The sequence below is a fragment of the Brassica rapa genome, chromosome A01 (genome assembly GCF_000309985.2).
Source record: "Brassica rapa cultivar Chiifu-401-42 chromosome A01, CAAS_Brap_v3.01, whole genome shotgun sequence".
In the NCBI taxonomy this organism is placed as follows: domain Eukaryota; kingdom Viridiplantae; phylum Streptophyta; class Magnoliopsida; order Brassicales; family Brassicaceae; genus Brassica; species Brassica rapa.
The window spans coordinates 9,246,825-9,261,443 of record NC_024795.2 but is presented as its reverse complement, the minus strand read 5'-3'; the positions used below and the strand labels follow the sequence as shown (position 1 = coordinate 9,261,443).

At 33.5% G+C, this 14,619-nt stretch overlaps 1 protein-coding gene across 1 annotated transcript; it reads left to right on the top strand.

Annotated features, from left to right (window-relative positions):
- Positions 1 to 9,365: 9,365 nt before the first annotated feature.
- Positions 9,366 to 13,122, top strand: LOC103866419 (probable WRKY transcription factor 20). Its single transcript, XM_009144339.3, has 6 exons — positions 9,366 to 10,320; positions 11,077 to 11,223; positions 11,370 to 11,829; positions 11,894 to 12,038; positions 12,111 to 12,266; positions 12,403 to 13,122. Exons 1-6 carry the CDS (start codon positions 10,099 to 10,101, stop codon positions 12,878 to 12,880), a joined length of 1,608 nt encoding a protein of 535 aa, XP_009142587.1. The 5' UTR covers positions 9,366 to 10,098; the 3' UTR covers positions 12,881 to 13,122.
- The last annotated feature ends 1,497 nt before the right edge of the window (positions 13,123 to 14,619 follow it).

The following is a 14,619-nucleotide window of genomic DNA, read 5'->3' as shown; positions in this document are numbered from 1 at the left end:
ATAAATTATGATTAGAGTAATATATGGTAACATAGATAGTAGGCAAAATAATAGGTAGACCAATATACTATTAGTTAAATGAAAAGGTGCAGTAACTTTGTATAAGTAGATTTTTCAAGACTGCTTTCCTTTTAATAGAATAGATTTTCTGCAATGTTATTATTATTTTTTAAATAAAATATATTAAACCTTAGAGTCAATTGGCTCATAATACAAAAAGAACATGGATAGTAGCAAATCTAAAAGACTAAAACTTTGGTGTTTAGCAATCAAGGTAACATCTTCTGAAATTTAAAGTATTTACCTAATTAAAAAGAAAGTTTTGTGTACAGGGTACAATTTTTCTAAACCTTATATTCCCCAGAAAGAGAGATCCGGTGGCTTACAATTTCGGTTGACCGGACGAAACAGAAACCCTAGGTTACATGAGGCTAAAGCAACAATTCAAAACATGCTAAACAACCCAGAGGGAGGAGAAATCAGCGTGGGTGAAAAGACCAGGGTTATCTATACCGTTAAAAGGGAAGAAGTTTTAAAAAATCTACCTATGACAAGTTATTGGACCCTTTCATTAGACTTAACTATTTTTTTGGTCTCACCTTATATTTCTCTAACTATGCAATAGTCAATTACCTTATATTTCTCTAACTATGCAATAATCAATTACCTTATATTTCTCTAATTTAGTTTAACAATATATTCTAAATATATTGTTATGATGATTTTTGATAAAAATATATTATAGATGCGATTGAAAATTTATATTATTAAAAGAAAATATTTTTAAAAATATTTATAAAAGAATTTATAACATCTATATAAAACTCTTTATTTGTTATCCTACCATTAACTACAATAACTATAAATAATTTAAATAAATCCTATTATTATTTCTCATTTTGTATGATACACTTCTCTAATTATTTTTCTTATTATCATTCAATGTTATTGTTGTTATTCAATAACGTTATATACATCATATATTATGCTCAAAGATGGATATAAAAAAATTTAGATATCAATTATTAAAATGAAAGCATATATCATACATCATATTATATCATGTCATCTAACATTATATAATTCTAAATATTTACAAAATCAAATTTAATAAAAAACACTTTAGCAAATCATTTGTTAAAACAAAATTATATATATTTACGTTAAATTATTTTTTATTACATTAATATATTAGAAATTTCATTCATCTCTTAAAATATTATTGAAGATTATTTTTTTCTTACCATGTAAACCAAATGCCGGGTCACACTTGATTGCATGTTTTTTCGAAGTTTGCATGCTTTAAATTAACGAGTTTTCATTAAATCTAAACCAGTTTATGTACAAGTCATCGTGTTTACTGGTTCGACGACGGGTCCAAACTTGATATAAAAGTATTGTTCTCATCTAATTGAAAATAATTTATTTTAAAATAATAGACGCACTGAGTCTGATCAATCCATATAATTTTTTTTGAAAAAAGTAATCAAACGATTAAAAATATAATTACATAATAATAATTTTTTTGACATAATAAAATTTTGTAACATAACAATGTATAACAAGACTAAAATACTAATTCATATCATATATTTTTATCAACTGAAAAATAATCCGCGCTTTTAAGCGCGGGTCAAAATCTAGTTTATTTTAATATTCTGTTTTGTTGACATTTGATCTTTTCTAATATGGATAAATCTTCTGTTATGTGGGTGTATTATATGATGTTTACACTAAAATAATAATAAAAATTTTAGAATGATTTTTATTTGATTAGGAGGAATTTGAGTTTTGAACTCTAATCTCTTTTTGATCCGGAGTTAGTTTTTACTGATACAATAACACATCACAAACCATTTATTTACTTTTCTGAAAAAGATCATAAACCATTTCTCCCAGCAGATTTTAAATTAGGAAATACAATAACACAAATGTATGCGTTCAACCACCAGCATACTCCGGCCGGTGGTAATTCTATAAAATTATTAGAGAAGATAGGATCTGTACTACAGACAGCTTGATTCTGTGTGGAGGCAAAAGTTTACCCAAATGTTCTTTTTGGACAAAATGATGTTTATGAGTATCCAAAGGTTGCATTATATTTATATAAATATATGCAGACGGCCAAAAAGAACTATATAATTTTAAGCATTCGATGATCTCATTGACAAATAATACATTTGTTGTAGTAATTTCCCCTCAAAAGTATTATTAGGTGCAGTGCCCGTGTCCAGACTATTAGAGGCCTAGACAAATATTATTTTTTTCATTTCCGAAAGAAAAATGTATCAAAATATTTTAGTTTTAAAAAAAAATATATTTTTAGTTTTTACTAATGATGAATTATAAATTTCAAAAATTGAATATTGTTGATTTAAATTATTTATATATTTAATTATAAAAAATTAAGAGAAAATTGCCAAAATGGAACAAAAAAAACATAATTGTCCCTAAAATATAAAATTATCACTAAATTGTCCCTATAGTATAATAGTTTTCAGAATCCCAAAACTAACTTTTCCTTAATCAAAATAAACATAAATTAAAACCATTTTTAAAAAGTTTAATGGTAATGAAAGTAGTCAGGAAATATGGTAAAGCATCTGGTCAATGCATCAACTTTGACAAATCCTCCTTACTCTTTGGTAAGCGGATTAATGCAAATACGAGATAAGAGATTAAAGACGCACTTGGGATACAGAATGAAGAAGGAATGGGAACATACTTAGGCATCCCCGAAGACATAAGCGGATCTAAATGCAAACTTTTTGCATTTCTGAAAGATAAGCTGATGCATAGAGTGAATGGATGGACAGGTAGATGGCTCTCAAAAGGTGGAAAAGAAGTACTGATTAAATCCATTCTGCTCGCTCTTCCGACATACGTCATGTCAACTTTCCTGCTCCCATTGGAGATATGTGAAAATTTGGCAAGTGCCATTGCTCAGTTCTAGTGGAGCTCGAATCCACCAAAAAGGAGAATACACTGGGCGAAATGAGAGAAAGTCTGTCTACCCAGAGAGGAGGGTGGAATTGGCTTCCGATTGATTCATGAGTTTAATCTGGCGCTTCTGGCTAAACAACTATGGAGACTAGTACAGTTTCCTGATTCCCTGGTCGTCCGAGTCTTACGGGGAAGGTACTATAGATTGAGCTCACCACTGAGAGTAAGCCCTGTTAGTAGCCCATCCTATGTGTGGACTAGCATTTCTGCTGCAAGAAAATTGCTGCTACTGGGGATTAGACAGAAGATACACTCAGGCTATGAGGTTAAGGTATGGGAGGATCCATGGATTCCATCGAATCCCGCCAGGCCAGCTGCCCCCATAACTCCTGTGATGAACCCTAACATGAGAGTAAGCGATCTTATTGATCAGGGATTGAAGGAATGGGATGTGGGACTATTGGAGAACTATGTTCATCCTGAGGATATACCACTCATAAGGAGTTTGGCCATAAGCTCAACTCACCGTCGTGATACTTTCTGCTGGAACTTTACAAGGAGTGACCAATACACGGTTAAATCTGGATATTGGGTGGCGCAGAATTTATTAAAGTTAACAGAGGAGATGGAAGTTTTGGAGCCAAGTATTACAAAGCTCCAGGCCTTTGCGTGGAAACTGAAGGCCCCTACGAAGATATGTCATCTTATGTGGCAGTTGTTAACTGGTCATGTGGCAGTAACGAGGAATTTAGTTAGACGCAATATGAGGTGTGACAATTACTGCCCAAGATGTAGAGAAGCAGAGGAGACTGTCACACATGCAATCTTTGAATGCCCACCAGCCCGTCAAGTATGGTCTTTATCTTCAACTCTGACGTGCCCAAATATTTTTCCGGTATCGAGCGTCTACACAAACATGGATTATCTATTCTGGAGGAAAAATAGTATCATAGAGCCAGAGCAAGACAGAGATCCTTATCCCTGAATAATATAGTTCATTTTGAAGGCTAGGAATGAAAAACTCTTCAGGGGCATATATAGAGATCCTCTGGAACTAGTTAGACATGCTGAGAGTGAATGCCATGCATGGTTTGAGGCTAATGAAGTGGTACAAGCAGTGACACAAGACACTATAAATTAGGAACCCCAAGCCGTATGCTTGGAAAATATTTGTTTACTAGATGGTTCTTGGACACTTTCAGCTAACTTTAGTGGATGTGGATGGACATGGATGGATAGATCTGGGAATATTCAGCTTATGGGGACAAAAAACTTCCCTCGACGTGAATCAGCCTTACATTCGGAGGTAGAAGCACTGCGGTGGGCGATGAAGAGTATGCTGCAGCACTCGACCTACCAGAGCTTTGGGACAGACTGTAAGGAACTGATTGCTATGGTTAAGGATCCTCAGACGTGGCCAAGCTTTGCGACGGAATTGGAGAGAATAGAGACGCTACAGATATGCTTTCCGGACTTCAACATCACTTACGTTCCACGGGCGCATAATCAGACTGCAGATTTTCTAGCTAAGACTGCTAGATCTTTTCGTAGAGAGTTACACTTTGTTGGTTGTTCTATTCCGGTTTGGTTACCCAGACCACCTCAAGTTTGAGTAATAGAATAGCCTTTTGACGTAAAAAAAAAAAAGTTTAATGGAAAAAGATAAAAAAAAAAAGGTAATCCCATAATGTTTTAGAAAGGAAAAAAAAATGTAAAAACAATTTAAAAAAAAGAACACACGACACAGATCAAAAATATCCCGACACAAAAACTATTCTTTTAAAATCCTCTAAGGTAAAACTTGATTCCAATAACAGTAACCTACCCCCTTTATCATCAGCCAAAAAAACCATTTTGTGCTTACGCTAAATTTCCAAACACCACATATCGTGTAGATATGCATCATAGAACAAGAGTTTTTGAAAATCACAAGATACACTATAGATAAATAGTAGATTGATGAAGAAGAAAAACCAAAATCATTTTTTTATAAATATTTTGACAAAGAAAATTGACCATGACACGTTTTAGGAAATTAGAATATTTTTAGAATATTTTCTTAACTGAAACTTCTTTAATTTTTGGAAAACTTTTTGGAAAACTGGTTTTTTATCTGTAGAAGGCACCTTATACACTGTATAGAACAATGACAAAAATTATGAATACAATTTCTACTTTTTGTAGATGTTCCTCTTAAGTTTAGATTTCGCATATCCAAAATTTTAGAATTCTTTATAAAAGTAAAAACTGCATTCAAAAGAAAAGTAGCAATCTTTACAATTAGTAGAATTCACATTCTCCATATTTAGAATTTTAATCATTTTTAGATTGTTTTTTCTAAAAAAAATAGATGGACTTTTTTATTCTGGAATTTGTTTTCTACAAACCCATTTTTCGTAGAAGACTAATTCTACTTTTAGTAGAATGTAATTTTAAAATTTTATTTATCAAGTTTTTTAACCAAAAAAAATTGTGTATATGTATATAGGTGTTTTATTAAGTGTTTACTATTTATTTCATTAAATTTCAGAAATATAAATGGTAAAAGTGAGAATAAATGGACAAATATATATGGTTTTATACTATAGGAAGAACTATGGGTCTGACTGGTGACCATTCGGGAAATAAGAGGAATGAATAAAAAAAGAATGTTCGGGAATAAAATAGCAGGAATGAAAAAGAATGATAAAAAAGAATTTTATCAAGGAATAATTTTGTTCTTTAATTCTCTACAAAAAAGGAATGAGAGGAAATTATTATTTCTTGTGAATGGTGATTTTTTTATGAACGTTAGAGAATGCATTATTCTTCGCCGTTTCCTGTTCACCATTCATACCCTATGTTATTTTTTTGTTCTGTTTTGGTAATTTGCCCAAAAATTAATCGTTTTAATATTTTTTATATATGCCAAATAATGGAAATAGACTGGATGTGTAGATCTATTAAAAGAAAACATAGTTTTTCAATTATTGCTTTGTTGTGTTGCATGTGATTATTTATGAATGTCGGACCCTAAAACATAATCATCTCAGAGATTTTGATAAGCTTGCAAAATATCCACTAAATGCAATCGAACTTTGAGTACTATTTAAGATGAGATTACCAAACCAGTAAGCTATACAAAACATTAACATAATGGAGCCTTAAAAATCATCTATTTTGCTCGGGGCCTAACCGTGCCTTTTCCAATAGGCACTAGGCACGACTTTGATTAGGTGCAGTTAATAACAGTTTACATGTTTGAAACATTGAGTTTTTTTTTTTTTTTTGCTGAATTGTAAATATCATTCATGGAATGAAGGTTTGGTTACATGAAGATGAACCAAAATCTGCTTACAAGCTATTATGTTCTTAGAAGCCGCAAAAAGTTAAAAAAAACTCCTAAGAAACATAAGATTGACTCTAAAACAACCGTACAAGGTGTTAATGGAGCCAATATGAAGATAGATCAACCAACAACATATGATTCTCAACTCAGAACACTTCTATAACTCTAGTAGAACTAAAAGAGTCAAGAGTAAAGTTAAAGGAGATCGCACGAACACTCACCCGAAGGTGGCTCCAAACGGCTTCGACGGAGGCGGCTGGCAACGGCCCCGGATCACCAGAGGAAGAGGACGCCGAGCAATACAATCCCGAAGCTAACTCGGCTGCAGAGCAAAGGTATGAACCCGACATTTCACGTCTGAAGATGAAGAACAATTCCTTGTCAAGCGTAGGCGGTATTAAGCTCCTCCATCCGGCCACGCGACACTAGAATGCAGTAGAGACATCAAGGGTTAACACCGAAGCTGCGCCGGAGCAAAGAGATGAGAGATGAAGCGCAGGAGGAGAAACAAAGCACTCCTCAAAGCAGGTGAGACAACAGGAAGAGGGTTCGCCTTAACGCCAGTGACACAATAGCGTCGGGTCATCCTCAAAACCCTAAGGAATAGCATTGGCGGCAATAACGGAACACCGAAGAAACCCTATTGACCACCACGAATGTCGTTGATTGAGCTAAAAACTGAGGTCCTCGTAACGGTGAGCCTTAGCACCGTCATTACTCCAATCGGAGAGGAGAAGCTCATACTAAACCTTGACGACAGACTCAACCAAATCACACAGGTACAAGCCGATACCGTTGAGGGAATGAGACGGCAGCGACGCATCACCAACCATTCCGGTAAAGGCGAGATCAGATCTGACCCAGATCTGCGCTGAATGACAAGTTGAGACTGAAATCGAAAGCACCTTAAACTCCCCGAATATACCCACTCCTCGCCGGTGCTCCAGAAGAGCTGCAAACGCAAGCCGCTCTTGTTTAGGTTCACCGTATCTGGAGAAGATCCAGTAACACCGTACAAGGAGGAGAGGGATAAGAAGAGGAGGGTAAGGGAGAAGGCTGGACGAATGGAACAGAGGGGGTGGCGACCGGAGCCAAGGAGGATCCGGTCACCGGAGGTAAAATTTGGAGGCGGCGTGAACTAGGTTAAGAGTTTTGTGGAGAGACTCTAGAGAGAAACGCTTTCTCTCTCTCTCTTGGTTTTCGATGACATTGAGTTTTTGTCATAACCGTTTTCGCATGACCATGCATTCATATGTCGAACATATTGATAATTAAAAATGTTTACGGTCAGCAAACTATAAATGTTCATCATTTATTTCTTGAAAGATGTCACTCCTTAAAAGGTCATAGCACTTGAGTAATAAGATCACTACTAGGATAAGACCTGCGCCTTGCGCAGGGTAAATTTATATGAAAATTATTTAAGAAATATCGTATTGAAAATAAATTTATATTATTGATCGAATTAATATTTGGCTCTTAAACAATTTTTTAAAACTTTTTTTGTTAACTACATAATTTGTTTACTAATGAACTGGTCCTACTTTTAAAAATATTTTAAGACAAAAAAATTATTTATCACATAAAAACCTAACGTTTAAGCCGAAGAATCTCATGCCTACTATTTGGTTACAATGAAACTATGTCAGCTCCATTTTATATCATGATTTAGCAATTTAAAAGTTAATTATGGTTATGAGAAGTTTACGTTCACTTGTCAATACTATATATCTTCAATATTTTTCTCATTTTTGTGTCATTTTAGTTATTTGCATTCAAGTTACGTGACAACTTATCATGACACTTTTTTAATTAGTACAAACTACAGGTTCTAAACTTTTTAAATGTTTCTCTATTAATATATAGGGAATGTTAAACCGTTGATCATTAATTTTTAACATAATAATTTTAACAGTTTTAGTAATTTTGTCATTTTTAAAAATTCAAAATATAACATATACGAAAAAATCTATATTTTAATTTCATAGCTAATTTGATTGTTTAATTTATTTTAATAATATAAAATTAAACAAAAGAAATGGATGGGATATAAATTGCTATCAAATCTTTATTATTAGAATCATTAATTGTCATATATATATTAGTCATATTTGGTAATTCCGTAGGTTTTATTTAAGGAAAGAAAATAAAATAGTAATTGTACACTTTAATTAATTGTATGATTAGTTTAATGAAAAGTATAATATATACTTAATTGGACCAACATATTTTCTAAGGATTCTGAATTTCATTTTGGTGATGACACGTGGCTACACTTAAAGGTTGTAATGTTTCTCAATTAATATATAAGGGATTCCTCAGTATATGCCTATAGTATTGCCTAAAACAATTCAAAATTAAAGTACACCAAACTAAAACATTGAAACCACCTTTTATATTGGTCAAATGTTTGATCAAAATCATGATGATGGTGTGGACATGCGAAGGGACAGCAACGTTCTTGAACTTTGTAAATATGCAGGCAAACTTTACCACTTCTAGTTCTAGATCATTGTCGAGTATTTTCATTTTCTTCCGTTTAAATACAAAACTTCGACGTTTCAATATATAATTCACATTGACTAGCATACGAAATAATTGCCTTAACAAGTTAATTAGATAATTAGTTAAAAATGTAAATTTAACAAAAATATATTGACTTGGTTCCCACATAAAATTGGCTGGTTAAATCAATCCCAATATTTCTACTAGAGTACAATAGTAACTATATACGATATAAAAATTGGCATACGATACAAAAATATATTGACTTTCCCTAGTGTACTATTTTTTGTTCTGGATTTTGGTTTTCTGTTTTCTTCGTATTGTCTCTACATTTCTGTCAAAAACTAAAAATTAGTATAAAATTTAGAGAAATTTCATAGGATAGATTTTTTAAAAAAATTTGTCACAAAATAGCTTTAAATAAAATGACTAAAATAAGTTTTATTAAAGGGTAAACCATAGTGTTAACTAATCTAGACTTAGGATTTAGAGTTAAGCAGTGGAATTTTAGGGATATGGTTTCAAATTTAAAAAGATAAAAAATGAAAAGTAAAATTTTCAAAATAAAAATAGGTTATTTTGGTCATTTTCTTTTCTGAGGCCTACTTTTGTGACTAAAATTTAAAAATTGGCTACTTAAGAAAATTGCCCTAAAATTTAATATTTTATCAAAAAATAAATAAATCATACGATATAGTTACCCTAACAAGATAATTATGTGAGTTCCCACATAAAATTTGTTGGTCAACTGTGTTTGTATAAATCATAACTTACAAATGGGCTATATGTTAATCATAGTGTTAGTCGAGGAAAGCGTAATGCTAGTGTCAACTGGATCTAATTGCTCATTTTACAATGGGCCATGATCTAGTTGTCCTTAAGATATTATGCACTGTGCTAGTTATAGTGGCCATTAGCCCAATAAAGCTCGAAAATATAAGGAGACTATCCACAATTTAATGATTTGAATATTATGACCAATCGTTACTGGTTACTGTGAAAACATGATATTGGTTTTAAGTTTTTTTACTTAACAAGGTCCGCTAATTTCCTTCTTTTAAATCAAGAGAAACGTGAATTTCCTTGTTTGTTTCCAAATTAATATGAAAATAAGAAATTGATAAAGTAAAATAAAAGGAGGTTAAGAACAAAAAAAAAAGAGAAAGAAATATATAAAAAAGACAAAAACAATGAATTGAAAGAGTGGTCGGAAAGTCGATTACTTTCTTACAAAATCTTCACTAACACAAGCTTTTAGAGAGAAATAGCAAAAAAAAAAGCTATCAATCCGCCATAGCCGAGCTTCCTTCTTTCGTTTCATAATGAACCCCCAAGTTAATAATGACCGGAAGGAGTTTCCGGTAGATCCCACGGCAAGGCACGATTCATCCAGAGGAGTAGGAGGCAATGGTGGTGGAGGTGCGAGGTACAAGCTGATGTCACCAGCTAAGCTTCCGATCTCGAGGTCTACCGACATCATGATTCCTCCTGGTCTGAGTCCCACTTCCTTTCTGGAATCTCCCGTTTTCATCTCCAACATCAAGGTTTAGGCACATAGCTACTTCTTTCTCTACTTCTTTCACCTCATTTTGTGGTTTCGATTGAGAAATTAGGATTCCTGATTGCATTTTTTTAAGACCTAAAGTATAGATTTTTAATTTCGCGAAATTGGACATTGCATTCAGTCGATTTTCTTGTAGCAACCAAACTAAAAGTAAACAGGTAGTTTTGTTTTCTTTTGACATTATTGTTCCACTTTTTTTTTTCCAGTTTTTTGTCGTTGCCTCAGATTCTGATTCGGATCACTGTTCATGTTGTGGTTTTAAGTGGAGCCTTTAGGATTCTTCTAGTTGTAGTGGTGGTAGTGGGGGGTTTCTTAATTGGGTTCTGTAATTTGGTGGAAGATGCTTCCTGTTTGCTCACAAGGAAATGGCATTTTTTGTTTCTTAATCATTTCACAAAGTGCTTATTAAAAAAAACTATGATTATCTTTGCTTACGTTAACAGAGAAGATTCTCATTCTTCACGTTACCTTATACTCTCTGCATCGGTGCATTTGTATCCGTTCAGATTGTTCTCTCGAATAAACCCTTTCGTGTCTGCTACATAGTTCTTTATATATATCATCTTTCTCTTCATCTCTTTTTATCTTCACATTGCTTATATTAGAGGTATTGAATGATTTCTGTTGGTATCTCGTTTTATGGGGGCTTTGGTTAAGTTATGCTCAAACCTAAAAGTGACGGTATAGTTGGTTTATGTTTCCACTTATATGAAATTTTCTATATGTGAATTTTCAGCCAGAACCTTCCCCTACTACTGGTTCTTTGTTCAAACCACGACCAGTTCACGTTAGCTCAAGCTCTTATACAGGAAGACCATTCCATCAGGACAGCACCGAGCAAAAGTCCAGTGAATTTGAGTTCAGACCTCCTGCTTCCACTATGGTATTATTGTCCCAAGAAGTGATTTTGTTTTTTCTTAGAATGTTATATCACAAGAAACCTTATATCCACAAGCTTTAGAGTTCTTAAGTACCTTTGTATATACTGTTCTGTGGTGGCATTGTCTAAATATTTTTATTGATTTCAAGGTTTATGCAGAGCTTGACAACCATAAGAGAGAGCCAGCAGTCCAGTTTCAAGGCCAGGGCTATGGATCCTCACACTCACCTTCTTCGATCAGTGAGGCTGCAGCTAACTCAAGTGAGCTAAGGCGGCCAACTCAAAGCTCAGATATTCCGGCCGGATCTGAGCTAGATGAATCAGTCCAGGCATCGCAAAATGATCCGAGGGGAAGTGCACCATCAGTATTGGCAGATGATGGTTACAACTGGAGAAAGTATGGTCAAAAGCATGTCAAAGGGAGTGAATTCCCTCGGAGCTATTATAAATGTACTCATCCTAATTGCGAAGTGAAAAAATTATTTGAAAGGTCTTATGATGGCCAGATCACAGATATTATTTACAAGGGTACGCATGACCATCCTAAGCCTCAACCTGGTCGACGAAACTCTTGTGGTCTTGGTATGTCTGCACAAGAAGAAAGAGTAGGTAAGTATCCTCCAATGACAGACAAGATTTCACTTATTCTCCTTGACAGTATTTATGAATACAGAGAAGAGCGTGTACAACTTGTCACAAGCCATTGAGCAAGTTGGTAACCCTGAGGTACCTCCTACAACTGAGGATGGTGGAGAAGTTGCAGTGTCAAATAAGAGTAAAGATGACCAGGATGAAGATGATCCATATACAAAACGGAGGTATTATTAGAATATAAGGATTCAGGTGATTTGTTTGAAACAGTGATTTAACATTCTTCTAACTTTATGCAGGAGGTTGGATGGGACCATGGAGATAACTCCACTTGTGAAACCTATCCGGGAGCCTCGTGTTGTTGTTCAAACTCTGAGTGAGGTTGACATACTTGATGATGGTTATAGGTGGCGTAAGTATGGGCAGAAGGTCGTAAGAGGAAACCCAAATCCCAGGTTCGTACAACCACAAAACTCTTTCTCCACAAGTGGACACACACAAGCAAAACTTGCAGTTCAAGATGTCTTTGTCTTCAAGTGCTAGTTGTTTTTGGTTTGTGCATAAAGTGTTGATTCCCTTGGCTTTTTGTAGGAGCTATTACAAGTGCACAGCGCCTGGATGCCCAGTGAGAAAACACGTGGAGAGGGCATCACATGATCCGAAAGCTGTTATAACAACATACGAAGGCAAACACAATCACGATGTCCCCACTTCAAAGTCTAGCAGCAATCATCATGACAACCAGCCTCGGTTCAGACCAGGTGAAACAGACACCGTCAGCCTCAATCTTGGTGTTGGAATCTCGTCTGATGGACCTGACCACACTTCCAACGAGCGTCAGCATCAGAATCAACAACAGCTCATCAACCAAACTCACCCAAATGGAGTCGGTTTCAGGTTTGTTCATGCTGCTCCCGTTGCATCGTACTATGCTAGCTTAAACGGCGGTTTGAATCAGTATGCACCGAGAGAAACTCAGAACGAGACTCAAAACGGTGACATCTCGTCTTTGAACCATTCTTCTTACCCTTATCCGCATAACATAGGGAGAATACAGTCTGGTCCTTAGAAGACAAAGGAAGCGAGAGTGATGGATTCTTATTAGGTTAGGATTGGAATGAGACCTTGTTCTATATGATTCGTCTCTCTCTCTCTCTCTACTGCAGAGAGCTGATCTTGATTTGAAAATATTATAACCACCATATATATTTGTATGTGTCACCTGTTTTGAGTTCCAAGGATGTGTTGTAAAAATACAGTATGTTGTATGCTTTTTTCGAAAAACAAGAAACAGCAATATGTTATTACAAAGTCTTTACAAAAAAAAAAACATGTTTTTACAAAGTGTTTCTTCATCTCCTTAATTCGATAAGTTCTATTAATTCGATAGGTGTCATAACTCATAATCCTCCAAAGCTCAGGTCCCAGGAAAAGCAATTTGTCTACTGGCATAACTCATAATCCTCCAAGTGGTCCACAAGCAGACTAAAACAACAATTAGTCAGGAACCCGTTAAAACCCATACATAAGCCCAAATAAACACCCAAACCCATTAGTAAGGAAACAATAAAATATGTTTGTACTTATTATAAAGTTATATAAACCTTTTTTACTTCTAATTAGATGGGCATTAATATTAAAGTCTTACATAGTTCCATAATACATTATGTGTATTAGATTATAGCCTAAAAATAATTTCATTTTATCTGTATATATAAATGCAGTTAAGTTTATTACTTAGAATTGAATTTTTATTAATTATTACTAAATTTCCCTTTAAATTTATATTAACTATAAGCCTTATAATAATAAATATAAATTGGTACGATTTAGATAAATACTAAATAAAAATTAATATTTTGAGGTCACAAGCGTTTATACCGTAAAATAGATTTTTGACTAGTTTTCCGACAGTAACAAAAAACATTTGACGTATATGGATGTTCTGAGTACTTTTTTTTGTTATACTTTACATATATATTCTAAAATGAAAAATGATTATCTATTTTATATATGATTTAAGTAAGATAAGTAAATGCAAAAATAACATACAATAGTAAAATAGAGTGATAACCTAAAACAATTTTAAAGTGAGAATCTATCTTTATTCAAATGGTTTCTGAGATTAATTCGAAAATAGTTGCTTTTGGGTCATTAACAGAATTGATCCTTTTGGATTTTAACACTCGATTCATTAAATTAAAATTTAAAAATATTTTTTTAATCAATTGTTATCATACTAGCTTAACTTACATATATTAAAACTTAATTTAATCAATTCGTTAGAGATATTAATTTAATTTATATATTAAAAGCAAGTAAAAAATCTAGAAAAGTTACCGATTCATTTAAGATGGATATTACAATTATTATGTAATAATTTTAATATATATATATATATATATATATTAAAGTGTTATAGAATAAAATATAAGTGTACCAAAAATTACTAGGGAATTTAAGCCTATAAATCTTTTAGTAATAGCTCATTTTGATTATTTCCTAGTTTTGCCAAAAAAAAAGATTATTTCTTAGTCTTTCCCCAAAAAAAAGATTATTTCCATGTTTAAATTCTTAATTAATACTTTAGTTTCATAAAAGATCCTTTAAATACACGTTAAAGAGAAAAAAAAGATAATTTATTCGTTGAAGATATAAGGTTCAACACGTGTTTCAAAACCGGAAGTCAGGCTACCGTCATCGATCCGCGAGAAGCATCAAGCATCAAATCTGGACCATTGATAAAGTTCTTCAAGCATTGGAATGGACCGCGATGCTTATCCCTAACATCCGACGTGGCATTTAACT